The 20,218-nt window shown below is 33.2% G+C and overlaps 1 protein-coding gene across 4 annotated transcripts in view; it reads right to left on the bottom strand.

The window, feature by feature from the left end:
• Window positions 1-1,161: 1,161 nt before the first annotated feature.
• The window catches only part of LOC123267036 (putative mediator of RNA polymerase II transcription subunit 26), a 188,389-nt gene continuing 169,332 nt past the window's right edge, over window positions 1,162-20,218 (bottom strand). For 2 of the 4 annotated variants that reach the window (XM_044731521.1, XM_044731538.1), the window contains 6 exons: window positions 17,740-17,894; window positions 11,474-16,687; window positions 10,116-10,283; window positions 7,031-7,178; window positions 2,515-2,758; window positions 1,162-1,687 (listed from right to left, as the gene is read on the bottom strand). In XM_044731521.1, coding sequence (XP_044587456.1) covers window positions 1,453-1,687; window positions 2,515-2,758; window positions 7,031-7,178; window positions 10,116-10,283; window positions 11,474-16,687; window positions 17,740-17,894 — 6,164 coding nt within the window. In that variant the 3' untranslated portion in view covers window positions 1,162-1,452. The remainder of the gene's footprint in view (window positions 1,688-2,514; window positions 2,759-7,030; window positions 7,179-10,115; window positions 10,284-11,473; window positions 16,688-17,739; window positions 17,895-20,218) is intronic. The other 2 variants (XM_044731529.1, XM_044731547.1) reach the window with 2 other exon arrangements.

The following is a 20,218-nucleotide window of genomic DNA, read 5'->3' as shown; positions in this document are numbered from 1 at the left end:
ATATCAATTTTTATTAAAACTTTTATCTGAATAAAAACCTGAGTCTGATTTAAGTCAATTAAAATTGTCCACGCATCCGCTACATAAGATTGTAGTCATGCAGGTCAAAAATTATTTATTATCATACCATATTATTTTATTAATTAATTAATCAATTAATAATAGTTTAGTTATTGGTCATCAATGATCGTCTGAATTTTTCGTTACTAATTGGATAAATAACTGTGTGCAAAAATATTATTATTATTATCATTATAAATATTATCATAAATATTTCATTCGTTTACGCACGATTACTTGTAGGAAGAAATAAACTGGCAAGACTCGAGCAATCGATTATTATTATTGTAAATATCCATCTTTTAATTCAATTGCAGACAAAATATAATTTAATTAATATTATATTTAATAAAAAAAAAAAATTTACTGATTGCAAAAAAAATATTTAGTATAATTAATTAATTAATTATTATTTAGTATAATTAATTAATTAATTATTTAGTATAATTAATTAATTATCTGGCTTTAATAATTTATTTTTAAAATAATTAGTATTTAATTTAATAAAAATACTATTTATTATCCATAAAATATATTCACAGGTTTGGAATAAATAATGCGCCTGTTAATTAAAAAATTGCTAAATGATTATGCTCAGTATCATTATCCTCAATATCAAATATCAATTATTATAATTATTATTTAGTTAAATGTTTATAGTGGTTTTATTTTATTATAAAAATTATAGTGAGATGATCATTCAGACTTGACAGGAATATACGATTGATTAGTGTGATTGATTAGAGTTAACATTTTTTAATTTTCTAAAGCCATAGGCCTAGCATTTTTCACTTTATTTCTATTTTGTTATTTATAATTTATTATTATTATTTTTTTTTTTTCGTATAATATAATATTATAATTACCATTAATATATCTAATTATAATTATAACTGATTTATAAATATATTACAATTACAATTAACGTAATCACATCCAAATGGGAAGCAAGACCAGGTGCGAGAAAATTCATTAATAGAATTTTAAAAATTCAATAAAATTCTAGACAATAAAATTGGTCAAAAATTTTGAGATATAAAATGAATTTATACATATTTTAATTTCTATCAAACTACTAAAATAATTAATTAATTAATATTATACAAACTCAATATTATTATATTAATGAAAGATAATATTTACAAATACAAATATCAATATCACCCCCACCCAATTGTTCATTATAAACCTCAAGATTATTTATCATTTTATTAATTTAACTTGGTGAGTATTCTTCCCATTATACTAACGGAATTATATTCTTTACACTTAATTTTATTAATAATAATTATTTTAATAATTATTATATACACAGTTTTAAAAAGCGCTAGCATTCATACATAACAATATAATTATGATTCATTATTTATTAATTATTATTCTTGTAAATAATCACCGACACTTCGGCACTACCTTCTGTTGGGAACTAGAAAGTTTTTTACTTTTTTTACTATCCGAGTTTCGGTTCTTCCCGTGGCTCGTGCTCGAAAGTGAAGTCTTTGATGATCGCGTGCTCTGTACAAATTGTTTCCGGATTTTATTTGGAGTGTCCGGGTCACTCAAGTTGTCCAGCTCGGCCATAGCCTCTTGAATGGCGTTCTCCAGCTGCATATTCAATTTACGACTTCTATAGAGAGATAGAGAGGAGGTATTTGTCATTTTTTGTTTTTATTTGTCAATTATTTATTTATTATAGTGAAGACAAGCTTGCTTACTTTTTTAAACTTTGGACTATTTAATTATATCTAAACATTTAAGTGCTACGGTTAAATGCTCAGCATACACAACTACTGATCAATACTTCAAAGTAAGTGGTTTTATAAATGCTATAAAAGGAAATACCAGCGGGTAAATATTCCAATAATTATTAATTAAGATAGTTTTAATTAAAGCATTGGAATATTTTAAAAGCAAATAAAATAAAAAACTACTGTATAGAGAATTTCATAAAGCGCTACGATTATTTTTATAGCATTTATAAAAGTTTAAGATTTGTTAGTGGTGTTTTTTTTTTATTGTAACTATTGTGTGTGCCTTATTTAATAATTGTAATTAATATTTTAATTAATAGAGTACATTATTTTAGGGCATAATTTAAAATAATTTTTAAAATTATTTATTTTTATTTTTTAAATTGTTTATTTTAAGTTTTTTAAATTATTTGTTTTAATTTTATAAATAAAATTATTATTATTAAACAAAATTATTTTATAAATAAAATTATTTATTTTAATTTTATAAAATTGTTGTGTTAAAAATAAAAAAAAAAATTTTAATAATTAAAAATTTTTAAAAATAAAAATTGAGAAATTTTTTTTAATAAAAAAATTTTTTTTTTTTTTATAAAAATATCAAATTATTGTCCGGCAATCGAATGTACTCTTAAATAAAATAAAATAAATCTAATTCTAATTGATTTGTTAAAAGCTCATCCCTGTCGGGTATGCGACTCACTTTCTAAAACGTTTTCGTGCTCGGTGATGTGCTTCTAGGCCGTCAGATAGGGATTTGAGGTTCTTGATTTCGACCTGGGTTAAGGTCTCACCGGCCCCGTACCACCTCACACTCACGGTAAAACTTCCTGGTGGTCCAAAAGACTCGACTTTACCCGGCCACGCCGGACTCCCCAGCGCCGCACCCCACACAAGTTCGCCGACTTTCACTTCCCAGTTTCCTTTATCTCCCTCAGACTCCGATACTAATCCAAACAATTCAATAAACATTTAGCTTTTCTCCCCTCAATCTCATTATCCGACAATTATTTATCGTCATCCCCCTCAACAGTTATTTCGTTACAGATGTACAATTAATAAAATTGTTATTATTCAATTACAGTGATACTAATTTAATGATTAATGATGATTTATGAAGAAGAAACCTTTTTTTTTTTTTTTTTTTTTCTTTCAGTACCGATATTTACATGTCGATTATTTTTGTTAGATATTTAATATTTAACTAGCAACTTTACAGTCACCATGTGACTGTAAACTATAAATGAATAAAATTTTGCTTTATTAAATAATGACTTTTTTGAAATTTCACTGTACTTTCTTAATTATTGACTTTTTTAAAAATATAAGCTCATCCCGATGTTACACGCATCAAGAGCTTTTATTTGAGTACCCACATGCATTTTTGATATATTTTTCATATATACATATATATAATACACTGTAAAAAAAGCGGTATTAAAATGGACTCATTTTAACACCGCTATGTAACACCTGTGTATTAACACCGGTGTAGCGGTGCTCTTTTGCGGTGTTACAAATCCGGTGTTTAACCGGTGTTAAATCGGTGTAATACCGGTGTAACAGTAGAATAATTCTACACCGTATCGGAGTATGAATATTACATGATCCATAAAACACAATTAATATTCAATATTTATCAAAATGAGACAAGTAACATTTATTTAAGAATTTTCAATTTATAAAATTACGCAGAAATCGATTTAATGAATGTTATACAACAAGTTAAATAGTATTTACAATATTAAATGTTTAGGAACAATATAATAATTATTTTTATCGTAACCATGATGTTTCTCATAATATAATGGATGTTTTAAACATGAAAAATCTACAGCTGTGCAAAAATAAATTATCTATATGAAAATCATTTAAAAAACGTTCAATATTGTCGTAAAATTGTTCTAAAAATGCTTGAAATTTGTTGTAAAAACACTCTAAAACTGTCCAAAAAATGTTCCAAAATTGTCTCAAAAATATCGTAAAAATGTCTCAAAAGTATTCAAAATTTGTTCTCAAATAGTTAAAAAAATGTTTTAAGATTATTTAAAAAAGGTTCCACATAAGATTTAAGGACAAAATTTTAACTAAATTGCTTCAAATAAATTGCATTGATTCTAAAATTATCTTAGAAGTATTCCGAAAATCTTAAAAAAAATATTTAAAAGTTATGAAATAATTACTAAAATGCACTATTTTAGAGTTTCCGATTATCTATATGATGTCCTAAAATTGTCCTTTAATAATGGTGTTAAAGTAACACGGATCGAAAATTTACACCGAGAGAATTTCACTCTACACGGCCATGTAAAGTGCTCTGGGTCCATTTTTACATCGAAGTTTTTTATAGTGTATTTATTTTAATCAAAAACTTTTATCTACTTTATATTTTATTATTTTAAACTTTCTAAATTAAATATTAACTTTTTTTTGATTATTTATTTTTAATTATTAAACATAAAAAGTTTAATTATAAAAATTGTGTTACTTAAAATATTATCAACACCGGAAAATTTATAACACCGATTTAACACCGAAAAAAAATATTTACACCGCGACCGGTGTTACTGCTACACCGATTTCGGTGTTGAATTTAACACCGGAAATTTTAACACCCATACCGCATGGACTCACACCGGTTTTTTTTTACAGTGTATATATAAATATATGAAAAATTGATGTGGGTACTCAAATGAAAGGTCTTGAGGAGTGTAACATCGGGATGAGCTCATACCTTTAAAAATGTCAATAGTTCTCAAGATACAAGTTCATTTCTTTATCTAGAGATAGAGAATTTCCGAATGCAACCTAAATACTTATCATCATAAATTGACTATCGGTGAGAATGATATGAAACCTTGAAAAGGCACAAGTTCAAGATCTTTACAATGATACCAAATTTCACTAAAAACGATTTTATTATATAACTGTCCCGGAGACAAAATTTTTCTTATTCTTTTAATAATATAGATAAAAGTGCTATTAATTTATGACAATTTTATTTTAATAAAACTTTCATATTTTTATAATAAATAATTTTTTTTTCGTTAATAACGATGAAATCGAATTTAAGTACACAAGAAAATGCAATTTCAATGAAATTATTTATATTTAAAATGATTATTATTTTCACACGATAGTTAAAATTTATTTCATGCGAATTTAAAAAATTTTTTATTCATTAAAAATTGAAATGTACGTGATATTTATGTACAAAAAAATAAAAAGGGTGAAAATGATTTGTGAGAATTGTGAGCCACACCCCGACTGAAATGAACGCGGACCACGAAAACCCAATTAATGAAATAACTTAATTAATAGTCACTATTTCGATGTTTATTACTCTAGAGAGTGATGCCATGATTCAATTAGATGCATCACTTAATTATTTACTTATTTACATACATACATACATATATTTGCATTTATATGTTTACTATACTAATTGTTATGTTATGTTATGTTACGAGTATGAGTATGAGTATTAATACAGTAGTTATCATAATAAAATTAAATTACAAATATTTATCGGTTTGAAAAAGCGATGATGTTTAGTGTGTAAATATTTTAGTGCATAATTCACCTACCTGTGCAATTAAAATTAATTTACCTCAATAAGCCGCTTGCTTGGTTTATTAATTTGTATAATTATTATTATTACGATTATATAAACATTTAATAATCATAATCATAAAATACTACTCACTAGTACGAGGTTAAAATTATTAAAATTTACAATAATTATACTATTTAATATTAATTACTACAATTGTTCATTGTACTGACAATTATAGTCCTTATTATTATGAATTATGATTAAAATTAATTATTAAGACCATCACCCAACAAGTAAAGCGTTTACGCAAATTAAATACAAATGATTCATGCATGTAAAGTACACGTTAGCATGCTAACAAGTTAATGCAAGCTTTTTTATATCACACAATATGAAAATTAATTATTTTATTAATTTATAGGATTGAAATTTATACAAAGTTTTTTTGCGAGTTGCTCATATAAATTGTCTTTTAATCCGACCATAAATTTTTTTTTTCATAAAAATTTTTTTTTATAAAAATATTAAAATTTTCTCATGAAAATATAAAAATTAACTGGCACAAAATTTATAGTAAAATATAAATGTTGAATTACAAGAACTGAAAATATTGATTCAATAAATTTAATGAAACCACAATAAATAAAATTTCAAATAATCGAAAAAAAAATTTTTTTTTTCATAAAAATATAAAAATGAATTGGCACAAAATTTATAATAAAATATAAATGTTTAATTACAAGAATTAAAAATATTGTTTCAATAAATTTATTGAAACCACAATAAATAAAATTGCAAACAGTCGAAAACAAAATTTTTTTTTTCATACACGGAAAGCACAAGATGATACTGGATATCATTCTAGATTATACTGAGTGAAAAAAAATTTCAGATAGTAGCTAGTATAATCCAGATTGTAATGAGTATAATCCAGATAACAATGAGTATAATCTGGGGTGATATCCAGTGTCATCTTTTTCTTTTCGTGTAAAATATAAAAAAATTTTTTTCATAAAAAAAAATTAATTAGCAAAAAATGTATAATAAAATAAAAATGTTTAATTACAAAAATTAAAAATATATTAATCAATAAATATAACAAAACCGCAATATATAAAATTGCAAACAGTCAAAAAAAAAAATTTTTTTTTTTCATACACGGAAAGAATAACATGACACTGGATATCATCTCAGATTATACTGAGTGAAAAAAAATTTCATATAGTAGCTAGTATAATCCAGATTGCAATGAGTATAATCCAGATATCACTGAGTATAATCTGGGGTGATATCCAGTGTAATTTTGTTTTTTTCGTGTAAAAATATAAAAAAAATTTTTTCATAAAAAAAAATTAATTGGCAAAAAATTTATAATAAAATATAAATGTTTAATTACAAAAATTAAAAATATTGATTCAACAAATATAATAAAATTGTAAACAATCGAATGATAGGATGTAAAAATTGAGTCACTATTTATTACCCGACAGTTTTTATTAACCGTAAACGTAAAAGCGAGTGATATATTCGGATAAACGGTGGATGATTCTTCCCGGGGAATAAAATCCATTATAGTGAGCAACACGCATCGAGTTAATGGCTGAATAAAATACAATAGAATGCAACGTATGGAATGTAATACAATACAATACAAAATACTGACCATCCTGGTCTTCATGCAGAGTCGAGTGCATAGAGTGGATGGAGTCCAGCTTTCGTTTGATTCCCTGACCGAGGGTATGCTCTCTGCCCTCACACCTCACTGTGCTCACCACACCCTCGGTTTGCTTCAACGTCTCTGGCGTATAGATCTGCCAAATACAACTTGGTCAACGCATACTCAAATGTCTACACTCAAATTTCTGTTTTTACCAGCAGTACCTATTTTAATTTAAGTAAGGTACTTTTTTTTTCTATTGTTATGTAATTATTTGTATTGTAGATTTTTGATCAAACAAACGCATGCAAAGTTTGCTTAATTTTAATTCAATTAAATTCATTATGTAAATTATGATTTAATTGCTCGACAGAGTTAATTATGATAGTAAATAGTATAAAGTATATAGTATATAGTATTTTGGAGTGTGCATTATGCAAGTAGAGTTTCAAAGTATTGTTTTATTTGTAGTAATTTGGAGTCGCAGTAGGATTTAATTGAGTTTTAGATGAAACATAATTAATCCAACCTTTCTAGTTACTGTTATTATTCATTTATTCTAAAATTTTACATAATTACTATCTTCCAAATGATAAAAAAGTTAATTACTTCATTTAAAAAGTTTTGTTAAAATTTTTAAAGTGTTATCTTTATTAAAAAATTTATTGCAATAATAAAAACTAGCAACCTTGCAGTCACTATGTGACTGCCGTGATTTGTGAACTATAAATAAATGAAATTTTGCTTTATTAAATAATGACTTTTGTTAAATTGCACTGTACTCTCTTAACTACTGACGTTTTTAATGATATAAGCTCTTCCGATGTTACTCTCGTCAAGAGCTTTCATTTGAGTACCCACATGCATTTTTGATATATTTTTCATATATACATATATAATATATATATATATATATATAAATATATGAAAAATTGATGTGGGTACTCAAACGAAAGGTCTTGATGAGTGTAACATCGGGATGAGCTTATATTTTTAAAAACATCGTTAGTTGACAAGATAGCAATGTCAGTTTTTAAATATTGACATTTTTAAAGATATAAGCTTATCCCGATGTTACTCTCATCAAGAGCTTTCATTTGAGTACCTACATGCATTTTTGATATATTTTTCATATATACCTATATATAATATATATAAATATATGAAAATTTGATGTGGGTACTCAAATGAAAGGTCTTGATGTGTTTAACATCGGGATGAGCTTATAATTACCGTAACTCCTATTATATCTTTAAAAATGTCAATAGTTCACGGGATACAAAGTCATTTTTTAATTATGTATCTAGAGACAGAGCATTTTCGAATGCAGCCTAAATACTTATCATCATAAATTGACTATTGGCGAGGATGATATGAAACCTTGAAAAGGCACAACTCGAGGTCAAGACTTTTCCAACGATACCAAATTTAACCATAAAAACCCATTTTATCATCTAAATACACTGGCCACAAAATTTTGCTTATTCAGATAAATTTTGTTTCATCAAACTCAAAAATAGTTTAAGTCGAAAAAATTTAGAAAAAAAAAATCATGCAAATTCATTAACCAATTATATTTGTCAAACAAAGTCACGTTCACATGCTCAAGAAGGGCCGCGGATAATTAAATTTATCTGAAGGATAATATTATTTTTTTGAGCATGTATTTATTTATCAATTAATTTCTTCATAAATCAATAATATTTAATAACTATAAACTATTAAAATAATTAATTAAAAATAATAATATCAATATAAGAGTCATTTTAAAAATTGCCCGTCACTGGTTAATTAATTATTAGTACATTTCAATAGACATTTTAATTAGTCTAAAATTAAACAAAAAAAAAAAAAGTCTCATCTAAACAAAATAAACATTTGTTGAAAAATAATTACAGACTTAGTCTAGTAAAATAAAAAAAATAATTTGACAAATTCCTAAGGAGTCTCAAAAGTAAAAAAAAAAATCTAATAATATTTATATAAGTTTGTATATTATTTATACACTTATAAATATATCACGTAGGTTCTACTCGTTTTCAGACGAGTCATCGCTATCGTCCTCAGACTGATCGTCACAACCGAACTGATTGCTATTACCAACAACAAACAACGTTTTATTAGCGGAATTAGGATTGTGGTGGTGATAATGATGATGATAGTCAACAACAGCAATACCATTGGGTCCATTAGATTCATTGGATCCATTGGGATCCAAGCGGCAATTTAATTCGTACAAGTGACGATAAAGAGCCGGGGTGGTCGGAGTTGCCCCAACTTCCCCGGGATTGTTAAAGTTTATAACTTTCTGACTGGTAACAGTTGCCGGTAATAAATATGTTTCCCCATTACTGTTACTGCTAACTACTGCATTACGGCTCATGCTCCCCAACTGTCTTTGCTCCAACAAGTTTTGGTGCTCTAGATGCTGGCGGTGTTGATGGTGTTGGTGATGATGGTGGTGAAGGAACTGTAGCTGCTGAAACTGGGGACTATGATTGTGATTGTGATTGTGATTATGATTGTGATTGTAATGGTAGCGGTGAAACTCTTGCTGTCTGCTATCATTTCTATATTTGTAAGATTGTGGATTAAGCTCAAGAGTTGGATTAAGTTCATGCCCGTGTTGAACTTCCATAACAGTAGTTTCACCCTCGACAAATGAGTCTAACGAATGAGGAGTCAAACTTTCTTGATTTCCTCTTGTTAATTTATTTCCCGGCAAATGCGTGTAGTCAGCGTGGTCTAGCGGCGGAATTTCATTCCGTTGTTGCTGTTGTTGACAGTAGACAATATCATTATCATTATCATTATTGGGGGGAGCGGTACAATTGTACGGAGGATGAACAATGGATTGATAATGCTGGGGATTGTTAGAAAGCGAATTACTATTATTGATATCCGAGGGAGTGATTATTGTTGTTGTTGTTTTTATATTTGTGGTATCGGTGGTATTGGAGTGGTTTGGTGATGAGGTGTCCATGTTCTCCTGTGAGTCAACGTAAGTGTTTTCGGGGTGTGTCGTATCTGCTGGCTGGTGCAAGTCTACAGTAAAACCCCGAGTGACTGGTGATACGCGGTGATTACCAACCTGGATCCCTGTTGTTACTGTCGACTCGACGTAGGTCTTTCCGTGCTGGAGGCCGACCTGGCTGAGCGTCAGCTCTTTAGTCGTTATTCCTTGGATCCGCCAGTCGTCAACCGGGTTCTGGAGGTCGCCCGAGTCTGGCTCGCTGCTGGAGATGCAATGAACCATTGGCTAAACATTTTTAAATTTATTAATCCATTGATCAACTTTGTAAATATTCATAAAAAAAAAAAAATTTTGAATCTATTATTGGTAATTATTTACAAGCAGGGTCATCAACTATTTTGATAGTTTTTTTGCATTCAAAAGTTGGAAAAAATTTTGACTTTCACGTTTTTGGATAAAATTTCTATTTTATTTTTTTTTTGATGTTTTTTATAGATTTTTTTTTTTAAAGTAAGGTAAACGACCCAGTTACTGACACTGGCCTAGTTATTGACACTTGTAATTTTATTTTAATTAAAAAAAAAACAAATCAACTCTAATAAATTAATAAATACTAGCAACCTTGCAATCACTATGTGACTGCCGTGACTTGTATACCATAAATAAATAAAATTTTGTTTTATTAAATAATGATTTTTGTTAAATTGTACTGTACTTTCTTAACTACTGACGTTTTTAAAGAAATAAGCTCATCCCGATGTTATACTCATCAAGAGCTTACATTTGAGTACCCACATGCATTTTGATATATTTTTCATATATACATATATATAATATATATAAATATATGAAAAATTGATGTAGGTACTCAAATGAAAGGTCTTGATGAGGGTAATGTCAGGGTGAGCTTATCTCTTCAAAAATGTCAATAGTTCACGAGATACAAGGTCATTTCTTAATTATGTATCTAGAGATAGAGCTTCAGGTCAAGACTTTTCCAACAATACCAAATTTAACCATAAAAACCAATTTTATCATATAAATACATTGGTTACAAAATTTTGCTTATTCTCTTAATAATATAGATAATTTTTTAATTATAAATTTTAAGAAAATTGGTTTTTTTAAGAACATTTAATTTTTTTAATTAGAATAAAATTGCAAATTTCAAACAACTAGGCCAGTCTCAATAACCGGGTCTTTTACTTTACATAAAAAAAAAAACGAACAATTTAAAAGAAAAAAAAATTTGAATAGCACAATTTTCTAAAAAATTTATAAATTTCTTTGAAAATTTATTAAAATTGTGATAATCAATTTTTTTTTTAATTGTTCATTTTTTTATATATTTTTCAAAAAAAAAAAAATATATCAATAAAACCAAATAGAAATTTCGTTCAAAAAAATGAAAATTAAAATTGTTGACCCCACTTATAAAAATTTACCGAATTATTTATTACAGAAAAAAAACTTACCGTCGACGAGGAGTGATGTCGCGCGGAAATAGGGGGCGCAGGAGAAGCCGCTCCATGGGAAGTAGTGTCAACAGCTGGACTATTGGACCTTTGACTATTACCTGGACTGTGTGTTGTAGTATCAGGAGGTGAGCCCTGTCTCATGATAGCCGACTGAGCATTGTTAGCCTGATTGCCGGCGGTCTGAGTGGAGACTGAATGCCTGACCATCGAGGGACTCAGCTGATCACCTTGCTGGCCATTCTGATCAATAATAATACCAACACTACCACTACCACTGCCACTGCTGTGATTATTATTGTTGTGATTTTTATTACCACTTGTACTAGTCAAACTGAATTGCTGCTGGTGAATTTGCTCGACGTTCTGCTCTGAGGACGGCGAACTGGTGCTCTTCGGCGAGGACGGTGACTTTCCTTGGATCATTCCGGCGCTGAGAATGTACTGATTATGATCAAGATTCATCGACTGCTCAACGTTGCCATTACTCGTGGCAACCGACTGAAAGTCGGGGATCTGGTTGTTCGAGACCATGGTCGTCTGCTGCTGAACAATCGTCGTGTTCTGCTGAACGAAGGTGGTATTCTGCTGATTGGAAGCCGAGGACACCGCGATGTTCTGGGCAGTACCACAAGGAACCATCAGCGTCTGCCCATTCATCTGAATGAACTCCTGCTGGCCTTGAATATTCGACGGCCTGACTTGCGAGGTATTAAAAGTCATCTGCTGATTCGGACTCACATTCGCTACAATTGGACTCAGCTGGTTGCTGAAAGACGTCGTGCCATTCACCAAGAACTGCCCACTATTTGATGATAAAAACTGTGCCCCGGGACTGTGCTGCTGAATAAGTTTACCTCCAGCAGCTTGAGGCGCACGAATCACCATCCCCGCGGGTCCTGCGGCAAGAATACTCTGACTTGGACTGAAAATTCCGCTGTGACTCTGTATAGGCGTCAAAACATTCTGCCCATTGACATTCTGAATCTGCAATTGCATCCCCAAATTCCCGGTGTCTTGCAGAAGAGTAGCAGTCCCATCAGCAGACATCACCATGCTGCCCAAACCAGGTACAATAAATTGCTGAATGGTCGGGAAATTTTGCACCATACCCGTAGCGCCGTTCAATAAATTAACCGGCTGCAGTAGATTGATCTGCTGCGTCGGCTGGGGGTTAGTTATAATTTGCTGGGTGTTAAATTGCGCGGAAGTCGCACCTGTCTGGCCATTCATAACCAACTGAGCAGGAGCGCCGCCTTTGCCAGGTACAATGGTCAGCGCTTGAAGCATCGGGCCTCCGATACTCTGCTGGAAATTCTGCTGAGCAAAGTTCGACTGGCTCTGCATTAACATACCCGTATTTTGCTGCGAGGAAGCAATATGAAGCATAGACGCGACAGTCTGCGAGTTATTCTTCCGCTTTTTGTACACTTTCTTCTTGGTGATAGTCGACTCGGGACTCAGAAGATTCGGCTGCCGGTTGACGATGTTCTGGTTGGTGGTAACAGCACGGGTGACGTCTTGATTCGCTTCCAGAATCGACTGAGCGTTCTGGAGAACGTTCCCAGTCGCCACGGTCAGGTGAGGAATCTGGACGTTCTGCCCATGGAGGCTGTCCATGGTCATAACACTCGGTTGGATCAGCACGGGGGTCTGAATGGTGTTGACCAGCACGGTTGGCTGCCCAATGACTTGCTGCGCGACTCCAACCGCGGGAATAACCTGGCTGACCGCTCCGGTGACGCTAGTCACCATCGGAGACACCGACAAAGGCGGCATTGAACTTGCGTTAGAGATTATTTTGGGCGGAGGCGGAGCCATCACACCGCTGATCCCTGAACCCGTGCTGGCCATGATCAGCTGCCCACCGCTGGACACGAAAATGTGCCCCGGAGGCAGCGTCGAGCCTGTAGAGTGCTTCAACACTCCACCAGAGGCGATAACGTTGTGAACTTGGACGTTGTTCTGCTCCTGATGATGTGGCAATGATGAGCAAGAGCTGACCGGTTGAGGCACCTGGATGCTGCTTACGACACTTTGCACCATCTCCAACGGCGACTTGGACACCATGGTCTGAGACTGACTGTGGATAATCGGCGTCGAGTTTGAGTGGTGCGAAGAAACTACGATGCTTGCTGTTGGAGTCGACAGCGAGCTGCTGTGGGATTTGCTGGACAAAATGTTGGGAATCCCGGAAGGCGTGTTAATGGAGACTGTTGCGGTGTTGGCTCGACCCGCCAGCACGGAAGTTATTGTGTTGGAGCTGAAGGTGTGTCCACTTGCCATGGTTGTGATGACAGTCGCGTTTCCGCTGTAGGGAATCATTGAAATCCGCTGGATTGGGTTGATAGTGTGCGGATGGGGCGCGTACCCTTCTGGTGTCGTCGATTGTCTGGATTGCGACTGATGACTTGACTTGTGACTGATTGAATGCGACGTAGTCTCTCGCTCAGCAGAGGAGTTGCCGGTAATAATAGCTTGGGAAGGCGATGAACTCGGTGATATTGTGCTCGAGGCTGATGCTGATGTTGATGTCATTGACAGACTTGATGCTTGACTTTGATCTTGATTTATGTTATTGTTACTGCTGTTATTATTATTGGAATTGGGATTAGTATTGGTGGTGTTGATGTTTATAATAACAGAGGACTGCGAGGGCTGCTGGCCAGGTGTGAGTGACTGAGGCGGCGCCTGGGAGTGTGAGTGAGGCGTAGGAGGCTGAGAGTAGCTGTGAGGAGTCGACGGCTGGGAGGAAATGAGACTCTGTGGGGTCGCCGGTTGAGAAAGCGACGACACAGGAGTCTCAGAGTTAGCTGGACTGTTGGTGCTGACTGGTGACCCGTGGCTGGTGCTGATAGTCCCGCCTTGAATCGGCCACGAGTCCATCTGCTGGTTCGTCGACGCGAACCTGTCTCCGTAAGTAGAGGACGTCACTGGGTCGTCACGGTGGTCTGTATGCATCACCGATGCATACTGCCGGTGAATCTGCTGTTTGTACTGATCCGTGATAAAAGACTGGGTGTCGGCGCTTGTCACGCACCCGTGACATGAACCAGTGTCCGAATCATTGGCCATAGTCGTGGGAGTCATGCTGCTGTGTACGACAATTGGTGAGGTTGCGTGATTTTTCCCGGAATTGCAAATCGACGTGCTTGTTGGACTTGTCGCTGACGAGGGCTTTTGATGCAGTATGTAATTGTTATTAATAGTATTATTATTACTATTACTATTATTATTCCCATGGACTTGAGATGGCATTTTATTATTGATCATCATTTGACTACTGCTAACACCAGTTTGCCTTGATATTGTACTATTTAGTAAAGCCGTTTGCTGGGCGAGATATCCACTAGGATCATCAAGAAAACTAGGACTGCTATTATTACTATTATTATTATTACTATTAGCAGCAGTATTATTATTAGTATTGCTACTATTAACAGTAGACCCAATTTGATTAGGCTGTGGTTTATTATCATTAAACTCATCTTCCGGCCCGGGACTGGCCTGCTCAATGCTCCTGATCTCGGCCATGTGATGACGTTGCTTTTTAACAAGACTCTTACTAGTTTTGGCCTTTTTGCGGGCGACTTCGTCGGTCCAGGCGGCCGTGGGAGGAATGTGGTGATGGAGCGGCGGAACGCGGTCCAAGCTGTTGCACGTTATGTTTTGAATGCTCGCTGCGGGTGGTGACTGATGGGAGGGCACATTAGTACGGGTTTGTTGGCCCCACATCTGGTTCCTTTGGTTAAAGTGATGTCCAGGCTGTCCATTAATAATTATCGACTGAGTGTCAATGCTGTTTATATTTGTAGGACTTCTTCCTGGCTGACTCACGAGCATATATTGCTGCTGCTGCTGTTGTTGTTGTTGTTGTTGTTGTTGGTGTTGTTGTTGTTGTTGTTGTTGTTGTTGTTGTTGTTGTTGTTGTTGTTGTTGTTGTTGTTGTTGTTGTTGTTGTTGTTGTTGTTGTTGTTGTTGTTGTTGTTGCTGCTGTTGCTGTTGCTGTTGCTGTTGTTGCTGCTGATGACCATTTTGTTTCTGCTGCTCCATCACCATCTTATTAGGATCACAGTTTCGAGTAAATTGTACCTGGTGCTGATACATTCGTTGCATACTGTCGTGATTTATGTTTTGCATGTTTCCATTTTGGACATGATGCCGCATGTTATGATTATGCATCATCAACTGTTGTTGTTGTTGTTGTTGCTGCTGCTGCTGTTGTTGTTGTTGTTGTTGTTGTTGTTGTTGTTGTTGTTGTTGTTGTTGTTGCTGCTGCTTAGCATTGATGTCATCATCAGCGCCAATCGAAGGAGTTCTAAGTCTCATTTGTTGCTGCTGTTGCTGCCCATCAGAATTGTTCATCGCAGAAATCAGCTGCCCATTCGACTGCTGAGAAATATCACTCAAGTGATGCGTCATTCCTTGATGATTAAACTGCATCGGTTGCTGACAAACCTGAGACATTTGTTGCTGTTGTTGTTGCTGCTGCTGATGTTGTTGTTGTTGTTGTTGTTGTTGTTGTTGCTGCTGCTGCTGCAGTATATGAAACTGATCAATCTGATTTTGCATCATGTGTTGCTGATTATTCTGTTGCTGATACTGCATCGAGTGCTGGTGTAACGAGTGCATTTGCTGATGCATCTGGTTCTGCGAATTTTGGGGCTGAAGGTGGTGGATAAAGCCGTCGTGATGGCTGAAGTTTGCCTGCTCCTGATTGTGATGCTGGGAGTGCTTCTGCATCTGGATATGCATCTGCTGCTGTTGGTTCATGTGTTGTTGCTGCATCGCATGCACTGACTGATCGTTCAATTGGTTTAACTGATAATGGGGCGATTGTTGATGAGACAATTGGTTCGCTATAACATTCTGGTGATGTTGGGTCATATGTTGCTGCTGCATCAGTTGCTGTTGTTGTTGTTGTTGCTGTTGCAGCATCAGTTGTTGCTGCTGCTGCGTCATATTATTGATGTTGTTGAAATTATTCGTCTGTTGATTCATGATCAACGGATTTCCCATCAACATACTCGTCATATTGTGGGAGTTTAGCCTCTGTTGTATGTTATTGTTATTGTTTATGTTAGTACTACTATTATTATTGTTACTTCTCAGAACACAACCATTTGCGTCGATATTTTGCGACGGGGAGTTTATTAATTGATGACCAATCTGCTGGTTATTCTGCTGAATCGTCAGACCAGTCATTGGCCAAACCTAAAATAAAATATGTATTGTTAATTTATTATTTCATATTCATTAAACATACTTTTAAAAATTTTCTTTGTCTAGATTTTTATGAATTTACAAAATTTTTATGCACAAAAAAAAATGTTCTTATGGAAGTTCGAGCGTAACTAATGAGTCAAAATAGTGTTAAAATTTTTTTTTAATTTTAGGTTTTCCAATATTTGTCAAAATTCTTTTTTTAATTTAAATAATTTAAACAATTTAATAATTAATGATTTTTACTTATTTAATAAAGTAAAGTAATAAAATGACTTTCGTATTTATTACTTGCCGGAATAAATAAACAGATTTGGCAATAGCGCGTTTGATTATACCCATAACTGAGACGTGGATGAGTGTATGAGTTAAAAATTTCTCTCTCTGTAACTATATTTATATCCTTTTCTTTTTTCTCAGCTGTTGACGCGATGTTGTCAAATTTTTTATTCGAATAAATGACTGACGATAAACGAGTTACAAACATAAAATTTGACTTTAAATATTTCAAAAATTTTATCGGTAATGTATTATTATTATTAAATTGTTTTTATATTTTGCAATAATCCAAGTTTCTTGTGTATAGTTATTTATCCCTTAAAGTTGGAAGGTTAATATTGAAATAAATAATTAAAGTCTTGACAAAACGTTTATCCGCCATAAGAGCCCGTGTATAAGGAGATAAAATATGTGATTTTTTAAATTTTGGGATTAGATAAATGACATATTTATTTATACGTATATTTGATTTCAAAGCTCAAAGTTGGAAATTATTTTTTACATTAGATTCGCTCGGACCTCCTTAAGAAAATTTTACTTAATTCAATACAATTAATCCTCTTCAAAATTATTTTTAGTTCAAGAATTTTTCTCTCGAATCAAGTTAATTTTTTTTGCAGTGTGGAATTAAAAAATTAAAAATTATTATTGCATAAAAATTAATTTCAATTTTAAATGAATAAGTCTTTGAAAGTTTAATAAAACAAATTGTCAAAGCAAAGACAAAGAAAATAAAAAACAGTGAATATAATTAATAAAATTACCTGAGATCCGTTAGAAGACGGTAAACTCTGGATTCCAGTAGCGCTGGCTACTGCAATAGCTCGCTCGCGTTGTGCAATTAATTGTGACACTGAAACACCTGAGTATACGTTTCCCACACTGCTGAGCTTACGTTTCTTTTTTTTACTCAGGCCATCTGTAAACAATGACATTTTAATTAATAATGTTATATTAAAATTACCATTATTATTATTGTTATTGTTATAATAATTTCTATTGCTATTGTCGTGAGTCTTTATTAAAGGGATGTATAAGTAGAAGGAGAATTATATTGGGATAATATTCTCGTTGGTATTCATAGTGGATCGGAAAAGCCCTTTGGTGTAATTAAGTTTACGCATAAACTCTAGAATAATCGAAATTCCCGGTGCCTTGAGAGCTACCAGCCGCACGTACTCTAATTCTCGGTCCACGGTAAAATCACGATCCCACTTTGTTGTATATAGTACAAACTATACCGGCTGGTATTTTACACACCCTTCTCTTCTCTGTTCTTCAGTTCGCCCCTTTGCTTTCCCTTAACTTGTATATTCCTTGTGTCTCCTGTGCCACCCTTTTGTCACCGCCATTCAAACAATCCCCAGAGATTAATTAGACCTCGAAAGACCTGGCGATTCGTGAACGCCGTATAATTAACTCAACCGAGAAAATTACAGGACAACAGTAGCTTAATAATAATAATAATTATTATTACTTCCGAAAAACGGATGTATAAAATACTCCAAGACACTAATTAATTAAATTGCTAATTTTCATTTTAAAAAACAACTAAAATTCTCTTTAATTAATTACAAAGCTTATTAATTATAACCCACGAGTATTTGATAACAGAAAATTAATTAAAAGTCTAAATAAGATAAATCAATTTTAATGTAAGAAAAAAAAAAAGAAATTTTAAGCTTGGCTTTGTTTTATTGATACAGTCAAGTCATTTGAAAGCGATTATGAAAGCTTCTAAAGACCAGTTGAGTGTCGACACTAAAATGAAGAGGATCTTGATAAGGTATTTGCATGTACCTCCTACTACTATTATTATTATTATTAATATTATGCCAAGAGAGAATGAGTAACGAGAGGGAATTGAGCGGCATCAGGGGGAAAGTCGTCTTTTATCTGGCAACCTACGGCGAATAATTATTCTCCGATGTGAAAGGGATGATAACTAACAGAGAAAACCGGGAGTCAGGAAAAGCTTGTTGGTAAAATGAGGGTAAAGCTCAGCGTGAGAAGAAGGAGAATAAGGAGAGGGGGAGGAAGAAGAGGATGAGAGAAGGAAGTTTTAAAGGAAGAAGGAGTAATGAATCTCGTCAACGCAATACAACGTCATCCGTACTCTGTTTTCTCTTAACGAAATCCAGCTGGGTAAAGCAACCCTACCTTACTCAGTAGTATTTCTCAGGGGTTGGTAAAGATTTACGTTAAATCTTGGGGCCAATTTGTGGCCTGACATTAAACGTCTTCAAGGTATAATAATAAATTAGTAAACAAACGCTCTCTGGATCTTCAACTTGAATTATTAATTTATTTTAAACACACACTTGAACTCAATTTTATTATCATCATTGTTATTTTAATTTTCATTAACTCGATGAATAAATAAATATTCAATGAAACAAATAATAAAAAAGTTAGTTTTTTTATTAAGCCACATTATTATCAACGACTATGTAACCATTTTTAAGATAAAAAGTATTAAAATCCAATTAATAAGTGTTGATAGTATAAAATGGAGCGTAAAGAAAATAGAATTGTAATTTGTAAGTAAATATTTAGCGGAGCTCCATGAGTTAATCGTATAACAAGTGTTATCCTGATGATGCGGTGGTTGAGACTGAATGAAGGTAATTGCAAGAGCGCAGGCGCGTGAATCGCGCACGGAACACGCGCAGGAATCACAACTAAACCAACTAAACTGATATGAACACGTAACACCAACAAAAGTGCCGACTATACTGAGTTACCGTTGAGTAGGAGAACTCTCGTATGTTTTCGTCCAAGCATGTCCATCCTACAAACGACTTGCCTTTTCATCCTCACCTCCCACACCACCCGACGAGCAGAACGGCTTCTCGAACCCTCTGTTCGCGTTTTCCCTCCTATAATCCCCCTCCTCCCTCCTCCCTTTTCCCTCTTCAGTCGGTTGGCAACCTTTTCAACCCTCACCTTGGCGCCCCCACCCGAGAACAATCCTCCAGAGGATCACCATCACTGCTACCGTAAGCTTCAACGCTGCTCACTGCTATCCAAGTACAAAATTAACCCTTATCATCGTGTCTTGTCACCCTCGAGTGACTCGAGCGTCTTTACAAGACATTCACTTTTCTCCAGAGACATTTTTTATCCGCTCTTTCAATTACTTGTCTCCCAAACATCTTTTTTATTTAGCTTTTATTTACAAATGTCATTGTGATCTTCATCATTGTTGTTATCGAGTAAATAAAAAAAAAAAAAACAACAAAA

The sequence above is a fragment of the Cotesia glomerata genome, linkage group LG1 (assembly GCF_020080835.1).
Source record: "Cotesia glomerata isolate CgM1 linkage group LG1, MPM_Cglom_v2.3, whole genome shotgun sequence".
Taxonomy (NCBI): domain Eukaryota; kingdom Metazoa; phylum Arthropoda; class Insecta; order Hymenoptera; family Braconidae; genus Cotesia; species Cotesia glomerata.
Note: the sequence above shows the minus strand (reverse complement) of the source record. Positions and strands in the feature narration are given on the sequence as shown.